Source organism: Pezoporus occidentalis, unplaced genomic scaffold (genome assembly GCF_034315485.1).
Source record: "Pezoporus occidentalis ecotype Australia unplaced genomic scaffold, CSIRO_AGI_Poc_V1 ctg259, whole genome shotgun sequence".
NCBI classification, from domain to species: Eukaryota; Metazoa; Chordata; class Aves; order Psittaciformes; family Psittacidae; genus Pezoporus; species Pezoporus occidentalis.
Window position 1 is genome coordinate 876,270 of NW_026914491.1, and position 27,940 is coordinate 904,209.

At 65.7% G+C, this 27,940-nt stretch overlaps 3 protein-coding genes across 3 annotated transcripts; 2 read left to right on the top strand and 1 right to left on the bottom strand.

Moving 5' to 3' along the window:
* Positions 1-1,691: 1,691 nt before the first annotated feature.
* DUSP15 (dual specificity phosphatase 15) lies at positions 1,692-14,256 on the top strand. The gene is given in 16 exon segments (XM_062623884.1): positions 1,692-2,157; positions 3,697-3,730; positions 5,450-5,532; positions 5,910-5,959; positions 6,485-6,559; positions 6,952-7,123; positions 7,283-7,493; positions 10,939-11,027; positions 11,030-11,254; positions 11,619-11,808; positions 12,380-12,420; positions 12,521-12,620; positions 12,928-13,029; positions 13,112-13,507; positions 13,589-13,707; positions 13,809-14,256. Coding segments are annotated over 16 exon segments (2,049 nt in total). The 5' UTR covers positions 1,692-2,136; the 3' UTR covers positions 13,950-14,256.
* Positions 14,257-14,599: 343 nt separating this feature from the next.
* On the top strand, positions 14,600-16,342 carry FOXS1 (forkhead box S1). Its single transcript, XM_062623857.1, has one exon. It carries the CDS (start codon positions 14,654-14,656, stop codon positions 16,301-16,303), a length of 1,650 nt encoding a protein of 549 aa, XP_062479841.1. The 5' UTR covers positions 14,600-14,653; the 3' UTR covers positions 16,304-16,342.
* A 2,897-nt stretch (positions 16,343-19,239) lies between these two features.
* MYLK2 (myosin light chain kinase 2) lies at positions 19,240-27,861 on the bottom strand. Its single transcript, XM_062623839.1, has 13 exons — positions 27,713-27,861; positions 26,406-26,924; positions 25,276-26,336; positions 24,856-25,154; positions 23,957-24,062; positions 23,641-23,734; positions 23,364-23,473; positions 22,827-22,968; positions 22,622-22,692; positions 22,282-22,410; positions 21,877-22,029; positions 21,415-21,547; positions 19,240-20,927 (listed from the first exon to the last, which is right to left on the bottom strand). Exons 2-13 carry the CDS (start codon positions 26,865-26,867, stop codon positions 20,847-20,849), a joined length of 2,841 nt encoding a protein of 946 aa, XP_062479823.1. The 5' UTR covers positions 26,868-26,924; positions 27,713-27,861; the 3' UTR covers positions 19,240-20,846.
* Between the last annotated feature and the right edge of the window lie 79 nt (positions 27,862-27,940).

Below are 27,940 nucleotides of genomic sequence, written 5' to 3' on the forward strand. Positions count from 1 at the left end.
AGCGGGCTCCAGTACCGCATCCCCAGGGGGCTCCGGTACCGCATCCCCAGCGGGCTCCGGTGCCGCATCCCCAGGGGGCTCCAGTGCCGCATCCCCAGCGGGCTCCGGTACCGCATCCCCAGCGGGCTCCAACGCGAACCCCATGTGCTGGGCAGGCAGGACACAGCGCACGGCCTGGAGCGGGAGGCTCTGCTGGTGCTGCGCTCGCCCCCACCTGCACTGAGGTTGAACCGGGGACGTGAGCCCCGTGGGTCCGGCTCTGACCCCCGGTGCCGCCCCCTCAGGCCCGGCTCTAGGGCTCGCTTTAAGGCCGCGCCTGCGCCGTCCAGGCCGCAACCATCACCATGGCAACCTGCGCAGCAGGGGGCGCTCGTGGGACCGGAAACCCGGTGGGGTCCCCCCCGCCCCGGGGCTCGTCCCGGGTCCGCTCGGCTCCCCCCGGCCCCCGGTGCCGCCCCGTGGGCTCCAACCCCCCCCGCACCACCCGGGTCCCACGTCCCGCTCATCCCGCCCCGGGTGCCTCCCCTCCTGTGCCCCCGCGGGCACCCGCACAGCGCAGGGGGGCACGGACGGGGCTGCAGGCAGCGGGGACCCTGCCCGGGCAAGGACGGGGGTCCCAAGCCCCCCGCTCTGCTCTGCTGCGGTCCCGCTGCCAGGCAGGGGCTGGGATCCGCATTCCCTCAGTCCCAGAGACCCCTGCAGGACCCCCCCCTCCCGCGGTGGGACCCCGCTGCCTGCCCTGAGGTGTGCAGGGCCGGGGGCTCGCACACGGTGGGCATGGCACAGGGTGGGCATGGAGGGCAGGGTGGGTATTGCCAGGGCAGGATGGGCATTGCCAGGGCAGGATGGGCATGGAGGGCAGGGTGGGCATTGCCAGGGCAGGATGGGCACTGCGAGGGCAGGGTGGGCATGGAGGGCAGGGTGGGCATTGCCAGGGCAGGATGGGCACTGCGAGGGCAGGATGGGCGTTGCGAGGACAGGGTGGGCATTGCCAGGGCAGGATGGGCACTGCGAGGACAGGGTGGGTATTGCCAGGGCAGGATGGGCATGGAGGGCAGGGTGGGTATTGCCAGGGCAGGGTGGGCATGGAGGACAGGGTGGGCATGGAGGGCAGGGTGGGCACTGCGAGGGCAGGATGGGCACTGCGAGGGCAGGGTGGGCATTGCCAGGGCAGGGTGGGCACTGCGAGGGCAGGATGGGCACTGCGAGGGCAGGGTGGGCATGGAGGGCAGGGTGGGCATTGCGAGGGCAGGGTGGGCATTGCGAGGACAAGGTGGGCACTGCGAGGGCAGGGTGGGCATTGCGTGGGAAGGGTGGGCATGTAGGGCAGGGTGGACACTGCGAGGACAGGGTGGGCATTGCGAGGGCAGGGTGGGCATTGCCAGGGCAGGGTGGGCACTGCGAGGACAGGGTGGGCATTACGAGGGCAGGGTGGGCACTGCGAGGGCAGGGTGGGCATGGCGCAGGAGGGGTGGGCATTGCGAGGGCAGGGTGGGCATTGCGAGGACAGGGTGGGCATTGCCAGGGCAGGATGGGCATTGCCAGGGCAGGGTGGGCACTGCGAGGACAGGGTGGGCACTGCGAGGGCAGGGTGGGCATTGCGAGGACAGGGTGGGCACTGCCAGGGCAGGGTGGGCACTGCCAGGGCAGGGTGGGCACCGCGAGGGCAGGGTGGGCATGGCGCAGGAGGGGTGGCCGCGCTGCTTCCCCGCGCGGTCACACAGACCTTCCTTGATGGAGCGGGACAAAGGTTTTGTTCTTCTCCCAACACTGCAGCCTTGTGCGGCCGCGGCGGGCAGCGGCGGCAGGCAGCAGGCAGCGCGGGCCCCGTGCTCCCACGCCACGGCGCAGAGGGGGAGCTTCTCCTCCTTTGTCTGCTCCCGGCCAGAGCCGCACCGGAGCATCCAGGGAAGGGCCTTGGCAGGAGCCGCCCAGGACAGCGGCCAAGGTCCGCTCTGCCCCGGCACAGCCGCCACCGGCTCGGCCTCGCCGCGGGAGCCGAGCTCTTCATGACGGAAACCCGACCGGAGAGCATCCGGAGCGGGGCCGGCAGCCGCGCCTGGGGCCGGGGAGGACGGCAGCATTGGGGACAAGGACACCCGCGCCCCGTTCCCCCCTCGGCGCCCGCTGCCGGCCATGGGAAACGGCATGAGCCAGGTAACGGGGAGCGCTGGGGCGGCCATGCCGGGGCGGCTTGTCCCGGTGGCGGCGGCGGGACACGCTCTGCAGTGCCAAGCGGCGTTTCAGCTCCCGGCACCGCATCCCAGGCGGGCTGTTTGCTGCCGGCAGAGCAAAACCGGAGGAGAAGGCGGCGGGGACGCGGCCGGCAGCGGGGGCTCGGTCCCACAGACCCCGGGGCTTGTGGAGGGCAGCGAGCCCCTCCGAGGGAGGGGGGAATCCTTTAAAGCCAAGGCACCGGCTCCCGAGCACCCACCGGGAGCCCTGTGTGACCCCAGACCCTGCAGTCTCGCACTCCCTGCTCAGCGGGGCCGGGCTGTGCGTGGGGCTCAGCACCACGGGACGGAGGGGACGGGCACCCTGTTACGGTGGTTTGAGATTTTCCCTGTCAAAGCTGAACAGAGAATTCTCCCTGCAAAAATCTCCAGGTTCTGAGCTTTAAAGACCCCTCCTACACACCCCCCCCTAGCCATTCAGTAGCTGGGGAAGTGCCCAGTGCTGCAGACTGTTCTGCCCCATTATCCTCCAGTAAGGAGCGGGTCAGAAGGGTGCTGGGGACAGGAACGTGTCCTTATGCATGGCTCAGTGTCCTGCCCTTGGGAGCTGCCCTTGCCGGCTGGCGCTCTCCCACCCACTCCTCCCAGTGCTGCAGCTGATAGAAAACTGAGCCAGAATACTATGAATCATAAAGAAAACCTTTTTTAAGCTGTTCAGGCAAGAGAAACGTTTTCAGACGTGGGCAGTGGGATAAGTGGGAGCCCAGCTGTGCTGGTGGGAACGAGCTCTGCTTGTCCGGGTCCTGGGCACCAAACATCACCGGAGGGAGAAGCTGCAGGGGAACCAGCTGGAACACGGGGTGAAGAGCCCGGGAGCCTCACTGCCCAGCCTGGGAGATAGGGAAGTATAAAATAGCTCAGGGGAAGAAGGTGTCCTCGTGCATCTGCAGTGCTATTAACAGAGGCATCGTCACGTAATTATCTTTTCATCACGAGGAGTGGAATTTCCCAAGGAAAATAAGATGAAGACACGATGTCCAGAGCGAGCTATTCCTGGGCTGCTAGGAACAGGCTCCCTGCAGCACAGAGCGAGGGGAGCAGAGCCTGGGGCTGGCACGGGGAACTGCTGCATCCCCTCTGGCTCCCCTATGCCTGTTGCTCCCTGTCCCTCGGACAGCAGGGCTTCTACAAGTCACGGGTAGAGTGCGGGGCTGTACGAGGTGTGCGCTGCTTGCTGAGCTCAAAGTTTTGATAACGAGGAAGAGCTGGCTTGCAGCACCCATGAGGGTGCCAGGGCTGCATCCAGCCCCGTGTGCTGGATCCCAGGGAGCCTCTGGAGCACACAGGATCAGGGGCACTGGCTCTGCTCCTGCCCTGTGCGTGGTCATGGTCCATTAATGGCAGAACTTTGGCCTTTCAGCCGAGGCCGCTGCTACCCACGGGGGTCCTGGCGTGGTGGGTACGGGTACCATGGCACAAGGTCACTGCTCACCCTGCCCTTCCTTCCCCTTGTGTCCCACAGATCCTGCCCGGCCTCTACCTGGGGAACTTCATCGGTAAGCAGAGCCCTGCCGCCACACAGACGTCCTCCAGTGGGGAGCTGGGCTTGAGCTGGTGCCTCCCTGCCTGCGAACGCTGCCCAACGCCCTGCCAGCACCCGCAGGTGCTCTGCCCTGTGCTGGGCTTGTGCTGACAGCAGTGGAGGCACGGGGGGAAAGAGCAGGCAGAAACCCTCCACCTCCGCTTTGGTTGGGGGTTTCCCAGCTGTAGGTGCAGGAGGGGGCTGCCCACCCTCAGGGGGGGAATTTCTCCCAGAGGCAGTCACCCCTTCTCACACCAACCACTATTTTAAGGAGTTTTCATTCTCCAGGGGCGATTCATGACCACGTCCTGGCATCTGCCACACCGAAGCGGCATTTATTAGTGCTCCTGCCTCCCTAATGGCTCTTTTGGCAGCTGGATTCCTGCTGGAAGTGTGAGAAAGTTGAAAACCACTGGTGGGAATTGCCAAGACGATGTCACTGGAGCCAGAGCAACAGCCCCAGTCAGGGCACCCTGTGCTCCCCATGGAGCACGCTGGGATGGGCTGGGGGTGCTGCGGCTTGCTGGGAGCAGAGGGGCCCAGGTTCATCGTGGGGGATCATGCATGGGGGCTCTCGGCCTGATGCCACCCGAGCATCACTCTGCCAAGCAATGCAGGGCGAGGACAGAGATTTCAGGCCTCCTACATGAAGCTCTGACTGCTCAGAGACGTTTTCTCCATCCAAAAGCTGTTCCAGCCGCTGTAAGCCTGGATGCCAGTGTCACCAATCGCTGGCAATGCCTGCCCGAGGCGGTGGGAAGGTGATGGGCACCGTGCAAGGCCCCACAACGGTCCCCAGCTCCATCCCCACATGCAGCCCGCCCGGCGCACCCGCAGAACGTCCCTCTTGAGGCTCTCTCCTATTAAAATTCACATCACGCCGTTGGCACATCACGGGCTGGGTTCCCGAGCCAAGGTCTTAACACCACGTGAACATTTACAAACCCAAAGCGATGAGATGGGAAACACTGCTCCTCCTCCCAGGCTGGTCATGGCATGAAAGGGAGGGAGCTCCAAAGCCGCCCAGCCAGCAAGAGGAGCATGCTCCCCTCCCAGTGCAACCACCGCTGCGCCGGCCAGTGACCGGGACCACAGACTGGGATGTGGAGCGTTAGCAAGAAGCAGGTCATTGCCTTAGCTGAGGAGGCCCGGTTTCGATGCATGCAGCGGCAGAGAGGGCACGGAGTGCTGCAGGTCACTGCTCAGCTGTGCTCTGCACACCCCAGGTGCTCAGGCAGCAGGAGCTGAACTCGTGGTTGATCCAAATCCCTGCAGCTCCGCTCCCAGTTGACAAAGCAATCCCCGCGGGTGCAGCGAGTCCCATTGCCACGGGCGTGTTTGCACAGGGGGGTGCAGGCAGCGCATCTCCTCCCCACGCTGGGACAGGCACAGGCAGGAGCTGCTGGCTGGCAGAGGAGGGAGTTTTCCATTCAGGTGTGAATCCTTCCCACAGCAGAGCAGCAGGGTCCAGTGCCCTCCCAGGCAGGAGGATGCGGTTTGGTACCACAGGGTTTGGGCTCCGGATTTCCAGGGTGCATCTGAGTGTTCGCCCATGTCTCACTGCTGCACGTGGCGGGTGTGATGCTGGAGCAAGGCTTTGTGTGCTCTCTGTCTGCAGAAGCACGGTGGATTTGCTTGTGGGAAGAGAAGGGTAAGGAACAAGCACGTGCTAATATCTAGTTTTATCCTTTAGATGCCAAAGACCTGGAGCAGCTAACCCGGAACAAGATCACACACATCGTTTCCATTCATGAATCTCCCCAGCCCTTGCTGCAGGTAGGGTCCTGCACCCAAAGCCACCCTGTGGATCCCCCCAGCTCCTTCCATGCTGCAGCACCTTCCTTTGCCCCAGGCATCCCACAGCACGTGCACCTCTCCCCGGTCAGTGGTGCCAGAGGAGCTGGGCAGCCGGCCCGCATGGGAAACCGGCCCTTGTGTGGTTTAACCCGGCCTTGAATGCTAATGGGAAACAATTTCCAGCCTCCAGCTTCATCTTGTTTCCCACCCTCTCCCATGAGCTGCCTGTCCCGCACTGCCCTCCCCTGCCAAGAGATGCTGTGTTGGGGGAACAAAGCTCCAAAGGCTGGCTGCAAGCATCCCTGACACCCCAGCCACAGCACCCACATTCCTCCTCTCCCTTTTGTGTCTTCCAGGACATCACCTACCTCCGCATCCCCCTGCCTGACACCCCTGAGGCCAACATGTGAGTACCCCGGGGGTGCCAGGGCTGACCTGGGGAGAACAGGGAGCTGCAGGGCATTCAGGGCTGAGGCGCTGCCTCCAGCTCCCCAAGCGCAGGCTGATGTCCCGGTGCTGGGGACCAGCTCAGGACCATGACAGCATCCCAGCTCAGTGACTGCTGGGGAGCAGGTCCTGGCCCGAGCGGGTGGAGGCTGTGGAGCCAGCCAAGGGTGCTGGCAGGGCTGGAGGTGTGAGCAGCCAAGCTCCTGCTGCCCCAGCCCCAGTCACACGAGTCCCAGGGCAGCCCCACACATCCCCAGCACCACGTCCCCATCCCCAGTATGGCCTGAGCTGGCCCCTGCACCTTCCCTTAGGGAACAACAGCACTGAGCTGCCCAGGTCTTGGCAGCTGCTGGCAGTGCCTGTAAAGCAGCAGGCAGTTTGTTAGTGCTTCATCCCCAGACACGCAGGGCTGCTGGGCCTCCAGCCTAAAAAGCCCCTTCCACCCCTGAAGTCCTTATTCCACCTGCTTTGTTTCTCCTGCCAGCAAGAGGCACTTCAAGGAATGCATCACTTTCATCCACCAGTGTCGCCTGCACGGAGGGAACTGCCTCGTCCATTGGTAACGTTTCCATTTCCCATGCCTGATGTTGTGGCCCCCCCAGCACAACAGAGCAAAGCCAGCCCATGCCAGAGGGCCCCGTGCCCATGGATCCACCCTGGGCTGTGCCTTGTGACTCAGAGCCAGGGGCACGGGGCAGCCCTGGAGACGGGGCAGCTCCTGCTGCCGCTGGGCAAGCAGCAGAGCAGGGTTTGGGGCAGGCAGCCAGGCTGCAGCCGCTGCTCTCAATGCCCCGGGACCAGCGGGTATTTATAGGCACTGATGGAGGGGACCTTGGAAGGGCTCAGCTCTCCCAAGCTCCCGGAGAAGAGGAACTGAAATAGCTGGGGATGAGGGAAGGGGCAGGCGTGGGGTCAGCATGCGCTGCCGACAGCGGCCCTTTCCCTCGCCAGCCTCGCTGGCATCTCCCGCAGCACCACCGTGGTCGTCGCCTACGTGATGGCCGTGACGGAGCTGAGCTGCCAGGAGGTGCTGGAGGCCATCAGGACCATCCGGCCCGTGGCCAACCCCAACCCCGGCTTCAGGCAGCAGCTGGCTGAGTTCGGCGGCGGCGCAGCCCGCAAGGTGGGACCGGCCTCTGCCCCCCTGCTCTGCTCCTCAGCAGGGTCCCGGAGCAAGGATGGGTCCCCACGGGACCGGGCTGCTTCCCTGCTCCCCCTGTGGGCAGGCTGGGACCTGCCCTTGGAAACAGGCACCTGAGTTTGCTTCTTCCTCCTTCCCCAGGTCCGCAGGCACCTGAAGCAGAGGTACGGGGCATCCCCTTTCAACGATGAGGAAGAAATAAGAGCTTTGCTGCCAGCAGGCAGAGGGGGACCCTCCAGGACAGAGGGAGCACTGCAAGGACGGGTCCCAAGGGGCAGAGACATCAGGAGCACAACTCCCTTCCTGCTGCGGGTGAAGAGGACATTCTCCTGCATCCCGGCTTGTCTGAAGTGACCCCAGCCACGGGAGAGGAGCGAGAATCACCCAATAGCCTGGGGGAGACGAAGGAGCCGCTGCACAGGGGGCTGTGCAGGGACCCACACCAAGCCCAGCTCCTTCTTCTCTTCTGGGGTGCGAGCGTGCCGTCCCCTGCCCTGGCTCGCAGGCAGGGGTTCACATGCACTGCTGGGCTCCGCAGCGCTCGGTGGGCTCAGCCTCTTCACATCCAGCATTCCGGGGACGCCTGGTGAGAGGCACCGGTCTCTGTCCCCACAGGGCCACCAAGGGGGTCAGCACCCAGGTGATGCCAGCAGCAGCTTTAGCACCTGGGTACCCGCTGCACGGCCCTCGGGGCACACAGGGTGTGGGTTTCCCCACCAGCAGCACAAGCTCCCAGAGCCGAGGTGGATGTGGAGCAGGGGCAAGCGGGTGCATTAGCAGGTAACGGCACCATAGCAAGGGGCCAGCTCCAGCCCGGCCAAGCACAAGCCCTGAGCGAGCACTGCAGCTTTAGGAGCCCATTGCACCCCATTCCCACCCATCCCAGGGCACAATCTGTACAAAAGGTGGGAACTAAGCATTTAACCTGGCCAGACCTCACTAAAGCAGAGCCTTAAGCCATTTTGCTTAAAGACTTTCTACGTCCCCCAGTAATAAACACCTTTTCCCCACGATCCGCCTGGGGCACAGTTGTACTCCCCTGCGATAGCTGGGTCAGAAGGGAGATGCTGAGGAGGAAGGTCCCAGCATGGGGAAGGTCTGGAGCTGCTGAAGCAGGCAACAGTGGGCTGGACAGGGTGGGCTGGGGACCACTCTGCTGCCTTGCAGGCAGATTACGGGGGGGGTGGTGTCAGAAACCCAAGTGCCACAGCAGGGCTCTGTATGGGGACAGGTTCTGCTCCAAGAGGGCACTCACATGGAGCCCATTTCACTGCAGCCCCTTCACTCACCGGGTCCAGGAGCCTGCTGAGAGCCTGGCACCAGCTGAGCATCACAAACATCAGCTCCCTCCCGGACCTGACCTATTTAAACCTTTCCCTGGGGCCCAGCCCCAGGTGGGGAAGATGCTGATGATGCCCAGCTGGGTCATCAGCCCCTCTGCTGGGAGCCAGAGCATGGTTCTGGGGTCCCTGTCTCCCCTCTCCCGCAGGGGGATGTGACCCCGAGGGGAGACAGGGACAAGGACAAATGCCAGCTGTGTGTGATGGGCTGCCAGGGTGAAAGAGCTTCCTGGAAAGCAGGGACTGCCCGCTCCCCAGAGACACCAGCATGGGGCAGAGCGTGCCCATCAGTCACTAATAATCACTGCTTCAGCCCTGCATGGTGGCTGAAGGTGAGCCCCCAGCCAGGCATCCCGAGGGTCCCTCGGTGTCCATGGTGCTGGTGCTGGGGCAGTGCAGGGCCCCCCATGCTGTGAGAGCTGCAGGGGATGCACCGAGTGCAGGGCAGGAGGGGCTGTGGTGGTTATGGTGTTACTCCCACGGCCTGTGCCACACCGAGCTCCACCTTTTGGCACCCTAAAGCTCCCTTTTGTTTCGGGGAGGGTAATTGAGTTGCTGCTGGGAGCCCCGAGGTTCCTGTGTGAGCAGCTCCTTGCCAGAGCCTCAGGTCCGTGGTTCCTCCCTCTGCCTGCAGGGCTGGTGCTGCTTTGGGGTGACCCACGAAGGCCAGGAGCCCAATTCCCACCTTGCTGGACAGGCACTGAGCCCATGGAGAGTTACCTGCACCCTCCACCGCGGGGTCCCACTCTCCTCCAAGCTCCTTCATCCCCAGGCCAGGGCCCTCCAGCACCATTTACCCCCCCAGCACCCCAGGACCACGCACCCGGCATGGATGTGTGCCCTATACATGGCTGCACCCTCCTGTCAGCCCCATGCCAGGGCACGCTGTGGCGCAGGGTTTCCCTGTGACCCCACTCAGAGCAACGGCACCTCCAGCCCAGCTCTGCAGCCCAGCAAAACGTGTTTAGTTTGGCAGATGTGGTTTGCACTGCCCAGGCGAGGGCAGAGTGAGCCCTGAGTTAATGTTTGACTCCTTCAGCAGCTCATTTTGGCATGAAAAGTTTAAGGGTTAAGCAGCTTCACCTTCCCTTGCGCAAAGCACAAATGGAGCTCCGAGGACCCCGGAGCATCCTCACGGATGCCGGGGTAATCAGATCCGCAGGTCCTGTGGGTCACACGAGATGAAATCCCTGCTGATAGAGGCTTATCCCGTCAGGCTGGGGCCGGCTGCCATTGTCCCCTGGCCTTGCATGTAACCCGTGCAAGGCGCTGGGAGAGGCTGTGCTGCCCCCCTGCCATCGCCCTGCTTCCCAAGGAGAGATGCGGATCCTCCATCAGTGAAGGGGCCACGGGCGGGCTCAGTAAGGACAATGAACACCTCTGTGTGCTCCATGTGCCATCGGTGCCATGTGGCCACGTCCCCTTGTCCTTTGGGAAAGCCCGGGGCTGGGTGCTGTGATGCTGCTTATTCATTTCAAAGCTCCAGAGCCCTGAGTGTGCCACCACTCATCCTCCTCCCTGCGAGAGGCGACTTTCTCTGACTCAGAGCTGGAAAGGAAACCCAACGGGCTGCAAAAGGAGACCTGGTGGCTGCAGGAGGGGCAGAGCCGGGTTTTCCCGTGCAGCCACACGTGGCTCTGCAGCAGTGATCGCGGAATCGTTGGTTTGGGCTGGAAAGGACCTTGAGATCACCCAGTTCCAACCCCTGCCATGGGCAGGGACACGTCAGGGTGAAATACCTCTTCCTCCTAAAAGGATGGCTGGGAGGAGAGAGGGACAGACCCTGCTGGTAGCTGTGGCATAGGGAAGGATGCTCAGGAGCCAGCCGGGAGCGATGGGGCTGCTCGGGACCCTCGTGGCGCCCAGTCCGGTCCCAGTGCTGACACCCCGCTCCCCGCAGTGCGGTGTGGGTGCGGGAACCGCTCCCTGAGGCATGGGAAGGTGCCCAGAAGCAGCACCGTGACCACGGGCGCCGGTTCTGCCCGGAACCCGGGGCCAGCGCGGGATGAGTCAGGCTCCATCCCCGGCCCCCCTCAGCCCTTGGCGCTGCCCCTCTCGGCTCTTCCCACCCCGTTCCCGTTCAGCTCAGCAGCCAGAGCCCCGCGAAGCACGTGCAGAGCAGAGCAGAGATCCGGGAGATGGGGCAATGTCCCTGCTCGCAGCAGCCTGGAAACCCTGCGCCTGGTCCCACAGCCCCACACACCCACGGGCTGAGATGCTGGTCCCATGGGAGGACACGGCCCCGGGGCAGGGAGATGTCCTGGTCCCGGGAGCAGGAGGATGGGGGGAGCGGGTCCCTTGTCCCCTGCGGGGGGTGTGTGCGGGTCCTTAAAGTCCGAGAGGAGGCACCCGGGAGGGGTGCAGAGGAGTCCCTTGTGCTCCCTGGTGCCGTCCCCTCTCCCGTGCACTGCCCTGTTCCCTATCCCATGGGTGGCCCTGTCCCCCCTCCCGTGGCAGCCCCGTGTGTCCCGTCCCCCCCCCCCCGCGGGGCTGGCAGCGCAGCCGGAGCCGGCAGAGTCGGGCGTGAAAGGGAAAGTGAAAGCCGGCTCCGCGCTTTCGTTTTCTCAGCCCCAGCACGTTCCCGGGGCGCGGGGCAGCGATGGCGGCGCCGGGGGGGCCCATGCGGCTCAAGGAGTGGCTGATAGCGCAGATCGACAGCGGCCGGTACCCGGGGCTGCGCTGGGAGAACCGGCGCCGCACGCTCTTCCGCATCCCCTGGAAGCACGCGGCCAAGCAGGACTACCGGCAGCAGCAGGACGCGGCGCTCTTCAAGGTACCCCCGGAGAGCAGTGACACCCCCCACACCCCACACCCCCCTCCGGGAGCACCCCCGGGATCCGCCACCCACCGCCGGGTGCACCCCCCACGGTTCCCCATTGCCCAGCTCCTTCTACTGCCCCATTTGGCTCTATGAGCACCCCTGGGATCCCCCACCAGACTCCATGTGCAACCCTAGGGCTCCCCATAGCCAAGCTCCATGCGCTTCCCTAGGACCCCCCAACACCCAGCAGCCTCCCAGGACACACAGCCCCAGTTGTACCCCCCCAAACCCATCCCCAGCGGAACTCTTGTCGAGAAGAGCTGGGGGCCCGGATGCTGGCAGCCCCCATGGCATAGGGCACCCTCTGCTCCCCCAGGCTTGGGCCATCTACAAGGGGAAGCACCACGAGGGCACGGACAAGGCAGACCCATCCACATGGAAGACGCGTCTCCGCTGCGCCCTCAACAAGAGCACCGACTTCCAGGAGGTGCCCGAGAGGAGCCAGTTGGATATCTCCGAGCCCTACAAGGTGTACCAGATCGTGTCCGACGGCACCTGGGCTGCAGGTATGTCCCTGCCATCCCTCCTCCTGCGCAGGACTTGGGGCTGATGCCTGCACTCTGCCTGTACAAGCCCCGTGTCCCACAGACGTCACCCTTCCTGGAGAAGAGAAGGTGCCAGGAAGACCTTACAATGGTCTTCCAGTGCCTAAGGGGCTACAAGAAATCTGGAGAGAGACTTTTTGTAAGGGCCTGTAGGGACAGGCCAAGGGGAATGGCTTTAACCTGCCCGAGGGGAGACTGAGATGAGCTCTTAGGCAGAAGCTCTTCCCTGTGAGGGTGCTGAGGCGCTGGCACAGGGTGCCCAGAGAAGCTGTGGCTGCCCCATCCCTGGCAGTGCTCAAGGCCAGGTTGGACACAGGGGCTTGGAGCAAGCTGCTCCAGTGGAAGGGGTCCCTGCCCGTGGCAGGGGTTGTAACTGGGTGAGCTTCAAGGTCCCTTCTACCACAAACCAGTTTGGGATTCAGTGATTCCTCCCCATTTTTTCCTCTCTGGGTGTCCCAGGCAGGCAGGTATCTTCCCAGGGGCTGTTCCTGCTGTTTGCTAGGAGCTCATCAGGTTTCCTTGCTCTCCACAGAGAAGGATGGTGACACACAGTCCCCAGCCAAGAACCAGCAGGTGAGCCAGGCCCCCGGAGCTGCCTGTGGACTGGAAAAGGTGAAAGCCCCAGATTCCCTCATGGCCCCCACTCATCCCTCCCCACCGCTGCTCTCCCCAGGACAGCACCGTGGGGAGCCCACAGGAGGATGCCCAGAAGGGCTCAGTGATGTGCCACGTGTCTCCATTGCCCCTTCTCTCTACCCACCAGACAGAGCAAGGTGAGGAGGGTCCCTGGTCCCTGGCAGCGGGATGGGGCTGGGGACAGGGGGCACCCGCTGCCCGGCAGGAGGGACCTAGCTCCCCACAGCTCTGCACCCTGTCCTGTGTGCAGGCAGTGCCCATGGGGATGGACACCACGGCTGGGGCTCTGTGTCTGCCCCAGATTAGGGGCTTTAGGGGCCCAATAATGAGCAGCAGGAGCATGAAGGACCCTGCTGCCCATCTGGCCCAGGGGCTGGAGCCCTCGGGGTCCCCTGGGGACAGCTGCCCATGTCCTTTTGCCACCTCATCCCTGCCCTGGCCCAGGGTGCCACTTGAGGGGAGTCTTCTACCGCTGGAACCCAACCCACGGCCACGTCCTCCCCAGGCCGCCGCCCTCCCTCCCCGTGGAGGACATCAACCACTCAGGTAGGAGCCGCGCTGGCCGGGCAGTGCCCGGGCTGTGCCCCCCGGCCCGCGCTGCCGCAGGCTGAGCCTCCCCTCGCCCCAGACTCCTGGCTCCACGTCCGCCTCTACTACTGCGACTTGCTGGTGAAGGAGGTGACGACGCGCACGGCCGAGGGCTGCCGCATCACCTCCCGCCCCGCGCCGGCCGGCAGCGAGCGGCTCTACGGCCCCTCCTGCATGGAGCAGATCGAGTTTCCCCCGCCGCGGGCGCTCGGGGGCAGCGGAAGGGTGGCCGGGATGACCGATGTGCTGGAGCGGCTCCTGCCGCACCTGGAGCGCGGGGTGCTGCTGTGGGTAGCACCCGAGGGTGTCTTCATGAAGCGGCAGTGCCAGGGCAGGGTGTACTGGAACGGGCCCCTCGCCCCGCATAGGGATGGGCCCAACAAACTGGAGAGGGAGAAGACCTACAAGCTGCTGGACACGCAGCAGTTCCTGCAGCGTAAGTGCCCAACTTGCCCTCCCAAGGAGACCTTGGTCCTGTGGGATCCCCGTGTCCCCTGACGGTGCCGGTGTCTTGCAGAGCTGCGGGGGTACCTGAGCCATGGGCAGCCCATGCCTCAGTACCAGATCCACTTGTGCTTTGGGGAGGAGTTCCCCACCAGCGCTGGGCAACACTTCCAGAAGCTCATCATGGCCCATGTGAGTACACACTGGAGCTCACAGCATCCCTGAGCCGGGCACAGGGACCGTTGTGGTACCCAGACCTGCATCCGTCCTCCATCACCTCTGTGCCCCCGCAGGTAGAGCCGGTGTTTGCCCGGGAGCTCCTCCATCATGCTCAACGCATGGGGCCGATGCTGCTGCGTGACTGCCCCCAGCCCTGTGCCCCCAGCCCCTCCAGCCACATCACCCACGTCCTCAGGCAGCTCTGCCAGCCCTGAGCCCGGGCAGAGGGAGGGGAGAACCCAGGCGTGACAAAGCCTCCAAGCAGGATGCTCATCCTCCCCGCGGCCCTGCTCTGGTGTGTGTGGGGCTCAGCACTGTGAGGCTGGATGCAGTCCGGCACTGACAGAGGCGGTTGATGTCTGCAGCCCCCCTCAGCATCACTGTATTTATTCCCGGGGAGCCATCCAGGTGGGATTTGCTGTGGTGGTTGGTGAGCTGGGGCACAGCCAGCTCTGCCCTCACTCCTTGCAGCACCAGGACTCACCGTTTGCAAACCTTAGAAATAAAGGTTGTGTTTTGGTACCTCTGGCTCCAGTGGGGGGGCGATGCCGGTCTAAGTGGGGCAGAGGCAGCTGGGGGAGCTGGACTTGTTCTGCCGCGGGTCCAGCCCCTTGGTAGGGGTGCAGGCAGCAGCGGGGTGCTCATCAGCTGCTCTTGAGCCTGTCTCAGAGGTCCTCAGTGCCCGTGCCTCAGTTTCCCCTGGTGAATGGAGTGAGAGGGCTCCTAGGAGGTGGGGGCTGTGCTGTAACCTGGAGCACAGTGTGGGGACCTGGCACAGAGCAGAGGTCCAGCACACTGCACACCATCTGGCACAGCCCCAGGCTGGGAGAAAGCAGGCTCTGGGGTGGGCAGGGGGCAGCAGCCCCATCCCCATCAGCAGCCCCATCCCCATCAGCCCTGTCCAGGTCTCAGCTGCTCAATGTGGGCAGCTCAGGATGAGACCCAGCTCTTGGGAACTTCCCATGGGAAAAGAGGCTGGGGGACCCGAGGACCATACCAGGGGCTCAGCCAAGGCCAATACTGCCCATCTCTGCCCCGGGAGGCCGCGTCGTGCCAGCCCCGGGGCCGCCGGCTGCTGGCCGCAGGCCTTGGCAGTGCATCCGTCCGTCCGCCCGCCCGCAGGGACCAGCGCTGGCCGCCGGAGCCCTGCTCCGCCCTGGGAGAGGAGGGGCCGCCAGCGGGTTTTAACGGCCGTGCCGGGGCCGGGCGGCAGAGCGGGAGCACCGCGGCTGCCGGGAGGATGCAGCCGGACCTCCCCGTCGGCGACACGGTGCTGCGCAGCCCAGCGGCCCCCGAGCCGTCCGGCGGCCCCTTCCCCAGCGCCGAGGCCACCAAACCACCCTACAGCTACATCGCCCTCATCACCATGGCCATTCAGAGTGTGCCCGAGAAGCGCATCACCCTCAGTGGTATCTACCGCTACATCATGGGCCGCTTCACGTTCTACCGGGAGAACAAGCAGGGCTGGCAGAACAGCATCCGCCACAACCTCTCCCTCAACGAGTGCTTCGTCAAGGTGCCCCGCGACGACAAGAAGCCGGGCAAGGGCAACTACTGGACGCTCGACCCCGACTGCTACAACATGTTCGAGAACGGCAGCTTCTTGCGGCGTCGACGGCGCTTCACCAGGAAAAGAGGCCTCCGGGATGCACCGGGCACCGATGGGGACGAGGGGCGCGGGAAGCCCCCGAAGCAGCGGGCACGGGGGCCGCCCGCAGCCCCGCTGCCCGAGGAGGGGAAGGCAGAGGGGGGCTACCCCTCACCGGTGGCCACGGGGCGCCTGCCAAGCCCCACCACGCTGCCCGAGGGGGCCGGAGTGCCGGGGTGCGCCGAGCCCTGTGTGCGGGGGCAGCCCCCCAAGGCCAGGCAGCCCTGCCTGTACCTGCCGGATGCGCCGCAGCCCAAGGGGCCGTTCCTCGCCCCCCCGGAGAGCCGCCTGCCCAAGGACACTGCCCTCGGGGGGCTCCCGGCCGCGCTGCAGCTGCCCCGGCCAGGTCAGTACGAGCGCCCGGCGCCGCACGCTGCGCTGCTGCCCGCCCTGCTGCCCGTCCAGCACAGGGACCCCCAGCAGGACTCGCCGGCCCCCCCAGGCACCCCCCCGGGGCAGCTGGAGGGTGAGGAACCGGCCCCCCCGGGGCTGGGGCCAGGCCAACCCTTCGGGCAGGTGCCCCCCGCGTTCCCCAGCCCCCTCCTGGGCACGGGCAAGCCCCCCCCGTCCTGCTTCTTGGAGGGGGAGGGCTACGCGCAGCCCCCCCTGCCCGTTTTCGGCTCCTTCGGCCGCTCGGGCCCCGAGGCGCTGGGCAGCAGCTACCAGTGCCGGGTGCAGGCGCTGAGCTTCTGCGTGAAGGAGCGGCCCTGCGGCACCGCGCTGGAGCATCTCCTGGCCGCGGCACCCCCGGCCCCCGCTGCCCCCCGACAGGCGCCCTTCGGGGCCGTGGGGCCACGGGCGGGTGAGCAGAAGGAGCCGTGGGGGCCGGGGGGGGCGATCCCGCTGCAGGGGGGCAATGGGTACCCCCTGGGGTTGCCCCCCTGCCTCTACCGGACACCCGGCATGTTCTTCTTCGAGTGAGGGACCGGCCCCCCGCACCGAATAAAGCGCATTCCCCAACGCTGCCTCTGTGGTCTCAGTGCCCCGCTCGGGGTGGGCAGGGGCGAGCTGGGGGCCCTCTGCCCCATCCTGGGCGCTGGCTGGGGCACACGTGTCCCCCAGGCCACCGGCACAGCCTTCATCTCCGCTGGTCCCTCCATTGGGGATTTCTGGGTGGATGCGGTGAGGCAGCAGGGGGATAGGGCATGGCCTGGGTCAAGGCACCCGCATCCAGGTCCTGTGTCCCTGGGAGATGCTGGGGACAAGGTCCTGCTCCAGCGTGGAGCCAGGAGCATGAGAAGCCCTGTCCTGGGGTAGCAGGAGGGAACCACATCCATGAGGGGCAAGAGGATGTGCTGCAGCAGGAACGAGCCCCCACGGAGCCCTGCTGCTGCCTCACTGTGCCTGGGACCACTCAGAGCGCCTGGATTCTCCCATATGCCACACACGGCACAACCAGCACCAGCCTCAGGACACGGCCGCAGAAAGATGCCGGTGAAGTGGTGGCACTCTGCATGGGGCTTTGCTCTGTCGGGACAGGGCTCCCGCCCCACTTTGCCCCTGCTCAGGGCTGTGCCGGTGTCCGCCTGGGGTCCCAGCAGGTCTCTGCAGATGCCCCGAGGCCAGGGCACCCCTAGAGCCCGGCTGTGCCAGGGGCTGCGGTGGGAACGGGCAGGGAAAGCAGATTCCTCCGATCTGAATCACACCGGGCGGCTGCTGGTGAGGAGGCACTGGCTGAGTCACCGCTGCCGGCACCGGGCTGGGCACCGGGGAGGGCTGGGGGGCACCGGGTGGGCAGGCTGTCACCCAGCCACCAACATCTTTCCACTGGAGCAGCATCTCCTGCAGTGCTGGAATAGGGGCAGAGCGATGCTGCCAAGTGGGGTGCTGAGCCCATGCCCCCATTCTGCCCACCCCAGACTGGGAGAGAGGACCCCAGGGCACAGCAGCCTCAGGCACGCACGATGCCGGGGCTGAAGAGCGCACCCCATGCTGATGAGGGAAGCTGGTGTGGGGCTCCTCAAGCCCAACGGCACCTCAGTTTGGCCAATGCAGGGGGTCCCTGCGGGGGCTGCTCTGGCACCGAGGGACAGCCCTTGCGTCACTCAGGGACAGGGAGCACTGTGGCCGCGTCAGCCCCGTTATCAGCCCCCAGACGGCGGGGCCATGGCTGCGTCCCAGCCCCGGGCAGGGCAGGGCAGGGCAAGGGGGGGCCCGCGCCGCTCAGCCCCGGCCTCTCTCTTCTCCCGTTTTAGTTTTTCCCTTCCCCAATGGAAAACAATATTTGAGCGCCTACATCATGCTGGCGGCTCCGGCGCGGCGAGCGCGGCTGACCTCAGCCCCCTCCTGCGCGCTCCCCCGGGGGCGCCGGAGGAAGCGAGGCCGCGGCTGTGCCCAGGGGCCGTCTGGTTCCCACGCAGCGTGGCCAGGCCCCGCGCCCCCCCCCCGGCTCCCCACGGCGCCTGGGAACACGGGGATGGGGTCCCTGCCCTGGGAGCAGCGCGGCACCGCATGGAGCATCCCATTGCCCCGCGAGCTGCAGCCCCCGGGGACGGGCAGTCCTAGCGCTCCCCCCCCCTCGACACCCAGCCCGGTTCATGGCTCCGGCTCTCCCTGCTCCTCCCTTGCTCGCAGTGGGTGGCCTGGCCCCCGGCCCGCTCGCCCGTTCCCAGCATGGGCCGTGCCGTGGATGGGGACTGGGCTGCACCTGGTCACAGGCTGAACCTGCTGCCGGTGGTGCCGGTGCTGGAGGTCTGCCCGCTCCCCTTCCCTCCCTGCAGGAACCGGTGCTTGTGCAGGCAGGGTGGGTGCCATGGGGATGGGTGCAGGGGTGGGAAAAGGCTGAGTGCGAGTGCTCAAGGCTGCAGGATGGATGCTGTGGGCCCTCATGCAAACACCCCAGACTGAGCCAGGTGTATGTGGGGGTGACCAAGACCCCATACAAAGGGTGGCACTGGTTGCTATAGCCTTTGCTGGACCAGGATCAGCCCTATCACTGTGCCCACTGACCCCTGCGGAATGGGTCCCTTCCCCCGGGTTCTGGCGGCTCCCAATCCCCATTCTGCCCCTCATTTGGGTGCATGGGATAGGGCTACGGCTGCTTCCACAGGTAGCAGCCCACAAGCCCCCTCTCCTGGCTCTGATAAAGGCACAGTGGGTGCCCCTGTGGGGTCTCGGGGCAGGAGAGGCTGGAGAAGTGGGTGGGGTGGTAGGGGTGGGAGTCCCTTACCCTGTGTTTGGGGCACTGGGATGTGCTGGTGCCTCTGCATCCCTGTGCCACGTCCAGGAACAGATCCCCTCAAGCAGCTCAGGATGCCCGGAGCAGCCGTGGGTGAGGGCCTGGCCGGGAGCCCCATGGGCCGCCCCACGGCAGGGCCCTGCAGCCCCCGGGGCCAGACAGGAAGGAGACGTCATCGCCGCGGAGCGTAACTCAAACCAGATGGGGCCGCGCTGGCTTCCAGGCCCGCGGGGTGGTCACCGACAGGAACCGGCCAAAGGCTGCCGGCAGGAAGCGCCTGGGAGGGAAGCCCGCAGCGGGAGGCAGCGTCCGGGGGCCCCGGCGGCCTTAACTGCTTCGGGGCTGGCTGCACCCCCGGGCGCAGGGGCACCTGCCCCACACCAGCCATTACCTGGGCATCCCACCCCACACGGGCAGATGCTGAAGCTGTGAGGACACCTTCGACCACCCATCCATCCCCTTGCCCCGGTACCCTGGGGTGTTCAGACCGCTTCTGCACAGCCAGGGCCCCGTTCTGTCCCCTCTACTCTGCGGCCAAGACATCCCACCCCATCCCATCCCATTCCATCCCCTCCTCGGTTACCTGCAGCCCTCAGACTGCAGTGGTGAGGAGCAGAGGCACAGGGAGGTGGCCGGAGGGACCCCCCAAGTCCCAGGGAGGCGGGGGGCAGAGGGGGGCTGCGGGAAGACCTGTACATTTATTTACAAGAAGACAAGAGCCAGGTAGGACCCCACGAGAAGTGTCCCCTGCCCCATGGGGATGAGCCCAAAGCCCCCGGGTGGGGCTGGGGGTCTGGTGCCACTCCGGTCTCTCCCCAGGGTTCTTCCAGCAGGCACAGAGAGCACAGGCAGCCCTGGAGCAAACACACAGCCCTGGCCACAGCAAAAGCCAAAGCTGGAGGGCAAGGGAACCCCAGGACCCCTCCCCACCGGCCCCCAGCCCCGCACGGGCAGGGCTGGGAGCTGCAAAGCCGTGGGGATGCTCATCCTGCAGCAGCACCCGGGAGCCCCGCGGGCGCGGGCAGAGGGGAAGGGGTCCGGGGTGAGGCGGAGGAGCGGGGGTCAGCGCCGGCTCCCGCAGCGCGGCCGGTCCCGGGAGCCCCGTTCGCGGCCGCCCGGCAGTTCCGCTGTGTTGGTGGTCGGGCTGGAGCGGTGCTCGCAGGAGCGGGGGAGCGCGGTGCAGCTGCTCCGCATTTCCTCGCTCATCTTGATCCGGTGGCGCCGGGGGAAGCAGAGGTTGCGCTGTTCCCCCGCTGGCAGAGCCGGAGGGCAGGGAGGGCAGCGGGAACACAAAGCCTCCTTCTTCCCTCGCTGCCTCCCAGCTGGGGACGGTGCTGGAAGAGCGCTCGCCGCTTCCTCCCTTCCTGTGCGAGCCGCAGCTCGGGGCCAGCGCCGCGCCCGCACGCGTGGCCGGCCAGGGAGGAGGAGGAGGATGAGGAGCAGGCTCAGCCCCAGCTCCGGTGCCAAAGCGCCGGGGTGAGGGTCCACGCCTGCCCTCGGCGTCCTCACGCCAAAGCGCAGCGCTGGGAAGGGCGGCTCAGGGTCCAGAGACAGCGAAGGCAGCGCAGGGCTGCGGCATTTACAGGCAGAGTGGGCAAGCCTTGGGTCCGAGGGAGCAGCGAGGGCGCAGGGCGGCTGCCGTGGTTTAAACCCAGCCAGCAACAAGTACCACACAGTCCAAAAGCAGGACAGCAGCTCGGGCCCTGGGGCTCACGCCAGACCAGCCTCTCTCCTCCAAACCCACAGGAAGGAAGCCCAAACAGAGCAGAGATGCCGTGGGTTGGGCACTGCGCAGCCAGGCCAGGGATGAGATCGGAAACCACCGCTCAGGAGCAGCCTCGCAGTCCAAGGAAATGCAGTCAGGAGCATCGGCTCAATGGGGATGGGCAGGGATGCTTTAGGCATTCCCAGCAGCGGGTCCCTGGGGTGGGATGAGCTCAGTGCAGCAGCGGGTGCAGGTGAGCCCGGTGGTGTCGCAGCCCTGATGAGTCCCACAGGGGCAGGGTGCCAAGGCAAGTGCAGGCCCAGGAGCGCAGCGGAGCAGCACCCATGGAGGCGGTGGCGTGGGGCACAGAGCAGGGATGCAGCGTGTGCCACAGTGACATGGGATCCAGAGCATCATCTCGCAGCAGCACGGGCAGGGACAGGGCTGAGCAGCTCCAGCCCCTGGCCCCACAGTGGGAGGTGAGGACCCCAGCAGGGTCCTGCTGCCGTCCAGAAGCAAGAGTGACGTGAGACCCTCTGAAGCGGTTCCTCGCTGGCCTCGGCTCAGCGCGGAGCCCTCGCTCAGATGCCCAGCGCCGTCAGTGACCCCGAGCTGGTGATCTTCTTGAAGCGGTTGGCAGCGCACACCCCAATGAAGTTTTTCTGTGAAGGGGAAGCAGGGGCTGCAGCGCTGGATCCTGAGCCAGACCCTGCACCCGGGGCTGGGGACAAGGGGGGAGCCATCCGGGCACAGCTGAGGTGCATGGGACAGGAGCACATGGCTGATGCTGGGGCTCATCCCCTACCCTGTCCTGATGCTGTTCCTGCCCCTAAAAGGTGCTCTTGGGGTGGGCTCAGGGGAGATGACCGTGAAGGGACCAACACTGACAGGGATCCCGTCGTGGGGGCAACCACACAGGGGACCTGGGGCTGGGGAGCCCTTTCTCCAAGCTTAGGAGGTCAGAGAATCGTAGAATAACTGGGCTGGAAGGGACCTTCTAAGGTCCAACCCTTGCAATGAGCAGGGTCCCCAGCCCTTGCATCAGGCAGCGACACAGACCCATCCATGTCCCCCAAGCCACCCACCAGCACAGGTGGAGGCTGGCACCCCCCCAGCACCACTGCCCCTGCCCGGGCTGTCCCCCCGCACCTTCCAGCGCCTCCTCATGACGTATTTCTTGAGCAGCACTTGGGACTTGAGCCGCCGGTTGCAGCGTTTGGCCTTTTCGGCCAGGTTGTTGAGCCAGGGATGCTCCAGGCACTGGCTGGCGCTCATCCGGGCGCTGGGGGCGAGAGGAGAAGCATCACCCCCGATCAGCCCCTTCTCCAGCCACTCAGGAGCCCCAGAACGCCATGAACCAGCCAGAGGGGTGGGAGCAGGGATCAGAGGGGCTGGGCAGGACCCTGAGGGTTCAGCACATCCTGCTTGGGACAAGTGACACTTTAAAGGGACAAGGGGCTCTGCTGGGGACAGCCAACAGCAAGGGCAGGGCTCCGTGGGGCTCCGTTGGTACAGGACATCAGGAGATGCTGCTGGTGTGTGGTACCCAGGGGCTGGGCACACAGCTTGGATGCCACCCCAGGACCCCCATGGCCGCTGCCAGCCCCGCACCTCTTGTCCTTGATGATGAGGTTTGAAACGAAGTCCTTGGCCTCGTTGGAGACGCTCTCGAAGGTCTCCTCGTCAAAGTACCAGTTGGCAGCCAGGACGTTGTTGAGCGTCTCGGTGTCATTGTCACCCAGGAAGGGGGAGAGGCCGCTGAGCCTGGGGGTGCAGGGGGTGAGGAGTGAGACCCCCCCAGGCTGCAGCACCTCCCAGAGCCCCCAAATGAGCCAGCCTGGCCAAGGGCTGCCCCAGCCACACACACAAGGTGGCTGCTGGCCCCATAACCTGCCTGCAGATGTGGGCACAGACCCCAGCGCCCTTGCCCATCTCCCCGTCCAGCACCCACCAGCACCCCACTAAGGAGCCAGAACAGCTCTGCTCCCCAGCATGGCACCGGCAGCCCCGACGTACAGCATGTAGGTGATGACACCCATGCTCCACATGTCCGTGGTGTAGGAGACCTGCTCGTAGTTGACCACCTCGGGGGAGAGGAATTCGGGGGTGCCGAAGTTCACCTTCAGCTTCTCCTGGGGGTTGTACCTGCATCCAGGAGGGGAGTCAGCAGGAAGGGGACGGGCTGCTCCCCCAAAGCACTGCTGCCCTCCCCAGCCCTCCTGTGCCAGCCAGGGAGAGCCAGGGCTGGCAGCCATGACCAAACCACAGCCCAGAGCAGGTCCTGGGGGTCCCAGCACCCTAAAGGGCTGCGGAGATGCAGGATGGGAGGGAGGCAAGGAGGAGGGATGGAGCTGACCTTCGAGCCAGCCCAAAGTCAATGATCTTCACCATGTGCCCAGTGGCAGCGACGCAGAGGATGTTCTCAGGCTGTGGGGACAGAAGCCATTGCCCCACTGCCAAGGGGGAACGTGTCCCCAGTGCATGGATCTGGCAGCCCAGGGGTCCTGTGCTGACCCACCCACTGCCCCCCGTGTCCCTGCTGTCAGCCCCCAGCCCCACACCTTGAGGTCGAGGTGGAGGACACGCATGTGGTGCATGAAGCGGATGCCCTCACAGATCTGCCGCACGAAGACCATGCAGTCCACCTCCGTCAGCTGGTAGTCGTCATCGATGATCCGCTCGAAGAGCTCACCGCCCTCCACACTGCATGGGGACAGAGAGCGGGGTCACTTGGGGGCCCTTGCATGCCAGGGGGACCCTAACCCAGCCCCTCCATGGGGATGCTGGTGGAGAGAGAGGACACCGCAGCTCCCCAGGGTTCATAGAGCTGCATGGGAAAGACCTGGGTCACCTCCACCCTCACCACAGCCATGAGAGGGAGATGCTGTCCTGGCCAGGCAGAGCCTGAGGTTGCCTCTGAGCCTGGAGTGAGCCAGGGAGGTGCCCAAGAGGGGACGGGCAAGGAGGGGGACATTCCCTGGGGCCAACCCCTTCTGCACGGTCAGGGTCCAGCACATCTGCTTCATCTCTGGAGCATCCCCATGGTGGTGCCCCTCACCCAGGCACCAGGCCTCTCGCAGCACTGCCCCAGCACTCACAACTCCATGAAGAGGATGATCTCCCGCGGCGTCTCGATGGCATCATAGAGCTGGATGAGGTTGCGGTGGTTCAGCTGGTTCATCACATCGATCTCCAGCAGCACCATCTCCTGCAGAAGAGCCCCGTGGGGGTCAGTCCTGGCCACCAACACCGGGACGGGCTGTGCCACAGCATCGCAGACACACCACGCGTGACACTGGCACCCACCACCTAGGCCATGCCACTTGCGGGTGGCACCGTGGCCAGGAGGTGCCCCCGCTCTGCCATCGCTCAAACCTTGTCCTTGGCACCCTGCTTCCGGATCACTTTGGCCGCCAGCTTGAGCCCCGTCTGCTTCTCTGTGCACGTGTGGACTTCACCAAACTTGCCCCTGGGGAGGAGGATAGAAAGTGATGCCATCACCATCAGCCACCCAGGCTGATGGAGACCCCCGCCCTGTGCACCCCTCTGCACCTACTCTGCCTAAAGCACCAATCCATCAGGACAAGGAAAGTCCCATTGACCCAGAGCCACTGCCTAAGGCAGGATAGCAGCTTGAGCAGTGCTGGGGGGAATCCCGGGTGCCCCTCACCTTCCCCGGGCCCCTCCTTACCCCCCCAGGATCTCCTTGGAGCTGAGGTTGAACTGGGAGCTGATGCTGGCAGACCGCAGGGTGACGATGCGGTGAGCGAAGGGCGCTGGTGGCGGAGGGACATCATCTGCCCAGAGAGGAGGGTTGGGGTGAGCAGGGGGACGGCCCGGACCCCGATGATGGGCATCCCAGGGTGCCCTGGGCTGGGGACACATCCAGGTGCCGGGTGAAGTGAAGCACCCGGTGGCACTTCCCAGCCAAGCCTCTGGGTGCAGGATGCGGCCAGGTACCGAGTATCCCGCTGCAAATCGGGGTCTTCTGGCTGCCTCCTGCACCAGGGGATGGAGCATCCCCTGAGGGGACCCTCACCACTGCCCCAGCATCACCCCGCCGCACAGCACCCAGCTGCATGGTACCCACCCCGCTACACACCCGCTCCTCACCATCCCGCATGGCACGCTCGCCCTCTCCAGGCCACGCTGCTGCCTGTCACCCTCTCTGTGCCACCAGCCCTCCACTCGCCCAGGGCTCTCCAGCACCCAGCCCTGGGCTCTTCCCCAGGCGAGTGCAGGAGCCCCAAGGCACCCCCAGGCCCTGCGGCCCCGCAAGGGCGGTGCTGCGGGACACGGGGACGCGCTGTCCCCTGCCACCGGCCAGGCGGCGGTTGTCACTCCCGGGGCTCCTCTTCCTCCCGGTGCCAGGCTGAGGCCGGAGCAGCCCGGGGAGGGGACACGACGCATTTAGCCCTGTTTACAGTGCAACAGGAGCTCGAAGGCCACCGGGCAGGCGACGAGCCAAGAGCATGAGCAGGCAGCATGGGAGGGCAGCGCGGGCAGCAGGCAGGGTGCTGGGACCCCCCAGCTGCTGCCCCACAGAGGGTCCCGGGGTGCGGGGACAAGGCAGGCACCCCACAGCCTTACCCAGTATCTCGAACGGGTCTTCCTTCCCGAAGTCGGGGGTGAGGTAGGGGCTCGGGGGTGGCTCTGCCTCCGTCGAGGACGGTTGTCCCGCAGGGCCAGGCTGCTCCGCAGGGGCCTGCCCCGTGGCACTGGGCAATGTCCTCTCCTGTGGGGTGCCGGGGGGCTGCTGCGGGGGCTGCAGGTCCCCCTGGGCTGAGGGGACCGGGCCGGGCTCTGCCGGACCCTCTGCCGGCTCCATCACCGTGGTCTCCTCCAGTATCACCTCCATCGCCGGGCCCTCCGCCCAGCGCTGCTCGTCCCTGGAAGCAGGAGCAGGAGATGAGCAGAGCCGAGCCCGCAGCGCCCCGAGCCCAGCGCCTCTGCCCGGAGGGAGCCGGGGCTCAGCGGGGGACGGGACCCACCCCAGGAGGGTGCGGGTACCTCTGGCATGCGGCCGGGCAGCTCAGGCTCTGCAGCAGAGCCGGGCGCGGGGGCTCGGCGCCCCTCGCCTGCTGCTTGCCCGTCTCCTCCGCCTTTGCTGCTTGCTCCCCTTCACCCGGGGCCGCTGCCGCTGCCTCTGCGGGCTCCTCGCCTCCATCCCCGGCCTCTGCCGCAGCTGGGGGAGATTCCACCTCTGCAGCTTTCGCCCCTCCATCCTGAGCCTTCACGGCTGCCGGAGCCTCCTCCTTTGCTGGAGCCGTGGCTTCCTCCTTGGCAGGCTCTTCCTTGCCTCCATCCTCAGCCTTCGATGCCGCTGGGGTTTTTTCCACCTTTGGAGCATTCTCCCCTCCATCCGGCACTTCTGCAGGAGCCGGGGCTTTCTCCTTTGCAGGTTCCTCTTTGCTTCCATCTTGAGGCTTCTTTGCAGCTGGGGTTTCCTTTGCCTTTGCTGCTGCCTTCCCTCCATCGTGAGCCTTTGCAGCATCTGGGGCCTTCTTTGCAGGACCTGTGGCTTTCTCCTTTGCAGGTTCTTTGTCACCCTTTTGAGCTGTTTTTGCAGCTGAGGCTTTTTCTCCCTTTGCCACTTGTTTCTCTCTATCCTGAGCCTTTACAGGAGCCGGAGCCTTCCCATGTTTTTTATCTGCTGGGGTTTTCTCCACCTTTGCTGCTGCCTTCCCTCCATCCTGGGCTTTCACAGGAGCTGGAGCTTTCTCCTTGGCACCAGATGTGGGTTTCTCCTTTGCAGATTCTTTCCCCCCACCCTGAGCCTGTGCTGCAGCCAAGGCTGCCTCCTTGGTGGGTTTTGCCTTTTCTTCAGCCTCAGCTGCAGCTGGAACCTTCTCCTCCATGGGCTCTGCTTTCCCACCACCCTTAGGCTCTAACCCACCAGGAGCTTGCTCCTTCGTGGGCTCATCCTTCCCTCTATCCTGAGCCTCTGCTCCAGCCAGGCCCTTCCCCTCTGTGGGCTCTGCTTGCTCTCCTTTGGGCTTGCCTGCAGCCGGAGCCTTCTCCTCCCTGGGCTCATCCTTCCCTCCATCCTCAGCCTTAGCAGCAGCCGGAGCCTTCTGTATGGATGCTGCCTGCCCTCCTTCAGGCTTTACGGCAGCCGGAGCCTTCTGTATGGATGCTGCCTGCCCTCCTTCAGGCTTTACGGCAGCCGGAGCCTTCTCCTTCCCTGGCTCATTCTTCCCTCCATCCTGGGCCTTGGCAGCATCCAGCACCTTCTCCTCTGTAGGTGCTGCTTCCCCTCCATCGTGTTGCTCAGCTGAAGCTCCCTCTGCCAGCTCTGCCTTCTTTCCATCCTGGGGCTCTGGAGCACTTGGGGCTGGCCCTGCCTTCCCTCCTCCAGCCTCTCCTGCTGCCTTCTCCTGCCCATGCTCTCCCTTCCCTCCATCCTGTGCCACAGCAGCAGCCGGAGCCTTCTCCTGCCCGGGCTTGCCCTTCCCTCCATCCTGCACCTCGGTGACAGACGTCTCCATACCCCCTTGGGGCTGGGCAGCCTGGGGGGCCGCTGGGGCTGCAGTGCCCTCTGCTTCGGGGGGAGCTGTGCCACCAGCCCCGGGCTCGCTGCCTGCCCCACCGCCCTGCTCCATGGGGATGCTCCGGGCAGGAGGCGGCTGCCCTGGGGTGCTCCTGGCTCAGCGGGGATCCTGCGGGAGAGAAGACGGGAGCTCAGGGCTCTGTGGAGCTGCAGAGAGGCACGGCGGGACCCGGGCAGCGGCTTTGCTCCCTCAGAACAGGGGCAAGCAGAGGCCACCGAGCCAGGGACCGTGCCACAAGGCGGTGGCACAAGGCTGGTGGCCCCCTGTGGCCGCAGGTCCCTGCACTGCCCCATTGTGCCCCGATATCTGCCGCTCGATGACTGACCGGGGGCCCGATACCGGCACCTGTCGCTGCCACCGAGCCTCCGGAGCGCAAACAGCCGCCGCGGGGCAGCCATGGTGCCGGATTTAGGGCCACGTCCCTCGACGGTGGGGTAGGAGAGAGCGGCTGCGGGGTGGGCAGCAGGCGGGGTGGGCATCCCTGGCACTGCCCATCCCGATGGCTCAGCCCTGCCCGGTGGTGACCACAGCTTCTTTCTGTGCCCTCCCCACCAAGGGGACCTGTTGATGCCAACCAATTGCCTCCAAACCAGCACCCGATCCCCAAATCCAAGCTCTGTCCCGGGCTCCGCTGCTCTCCCTGCGCTGCCACCCCCATCACCTTGCCCCAAAACAGCCCCCGCGCTGCCTGTGCAACCACTCAGAGACCAGCACAGACCCAGGACAAGCCCACCAGCGACCGCAGTAAGAGGGGACGCACTTGTTGGTCTGACTGGGACAGGAGCTAAAGCAGAGCTGTCTCTGACGGAGCAATCCCACAGCTCGGAGCGGGGATGGAGCCTTTCCTCCCTGGCTGGGGGCTCCCGTGCCCCAGGGACCCCTCCCGGCCCCTTTACCTGTGCCGGTGCAGAGGGCGGTCAGGACGGCAGCATCCGCACTGTGGCAGCGCCGGGAGGGAGCAGCCTCTTCTATGCCGGGTGTAACGGAGCCGGATTAGCGCGGGCAGAGGAGGATCCGTTACAGCAGCGGGAGCCGGCCCTTTCCCAGCACCTGTCGCGCTGGAGCCCGTTCAAAGGACACGGCCCTGCCCCGCGGGCCGGGATGCGCGGCCTCGCTGCGGGGGG

What these genes read in the sequence shown, in the direction of transcription:
- FOXS1 (XM_062623857.1), top strand. Translation starts at nt 14,654, where the DNA reads ATGTGGGCAGCTCAGGATGAGACCCAGCTCTTGGGAACTTCCCATGGG.
- MYLK2 (XM_062623839.1), bottom strand. Translation starts at nt 26,867, where the DNA reads ATGGAGCAGGGCGGTGGGGCAGGCAGCGAGCCCGGGGCTGGTGGCACA. An exon ending in GGTGTCATCACCTACATGCT is followed by an intron (nt 22,030 to 22,281) that starts GTACGTCGGGGC and finishes CTGCACCCCCAG; the next exon opens with GCTCAGCGGCCTCTCCCCCT. An exon ending in TCATGAGGAGGCGCTGGAAG is followed by an intron (nt 20,928 to 21,414) that starts GTGCGGGGGGAC and finishes TCCCCTTCACAG; the next exon opens with AAAAACTTCATTGGGGTGTG.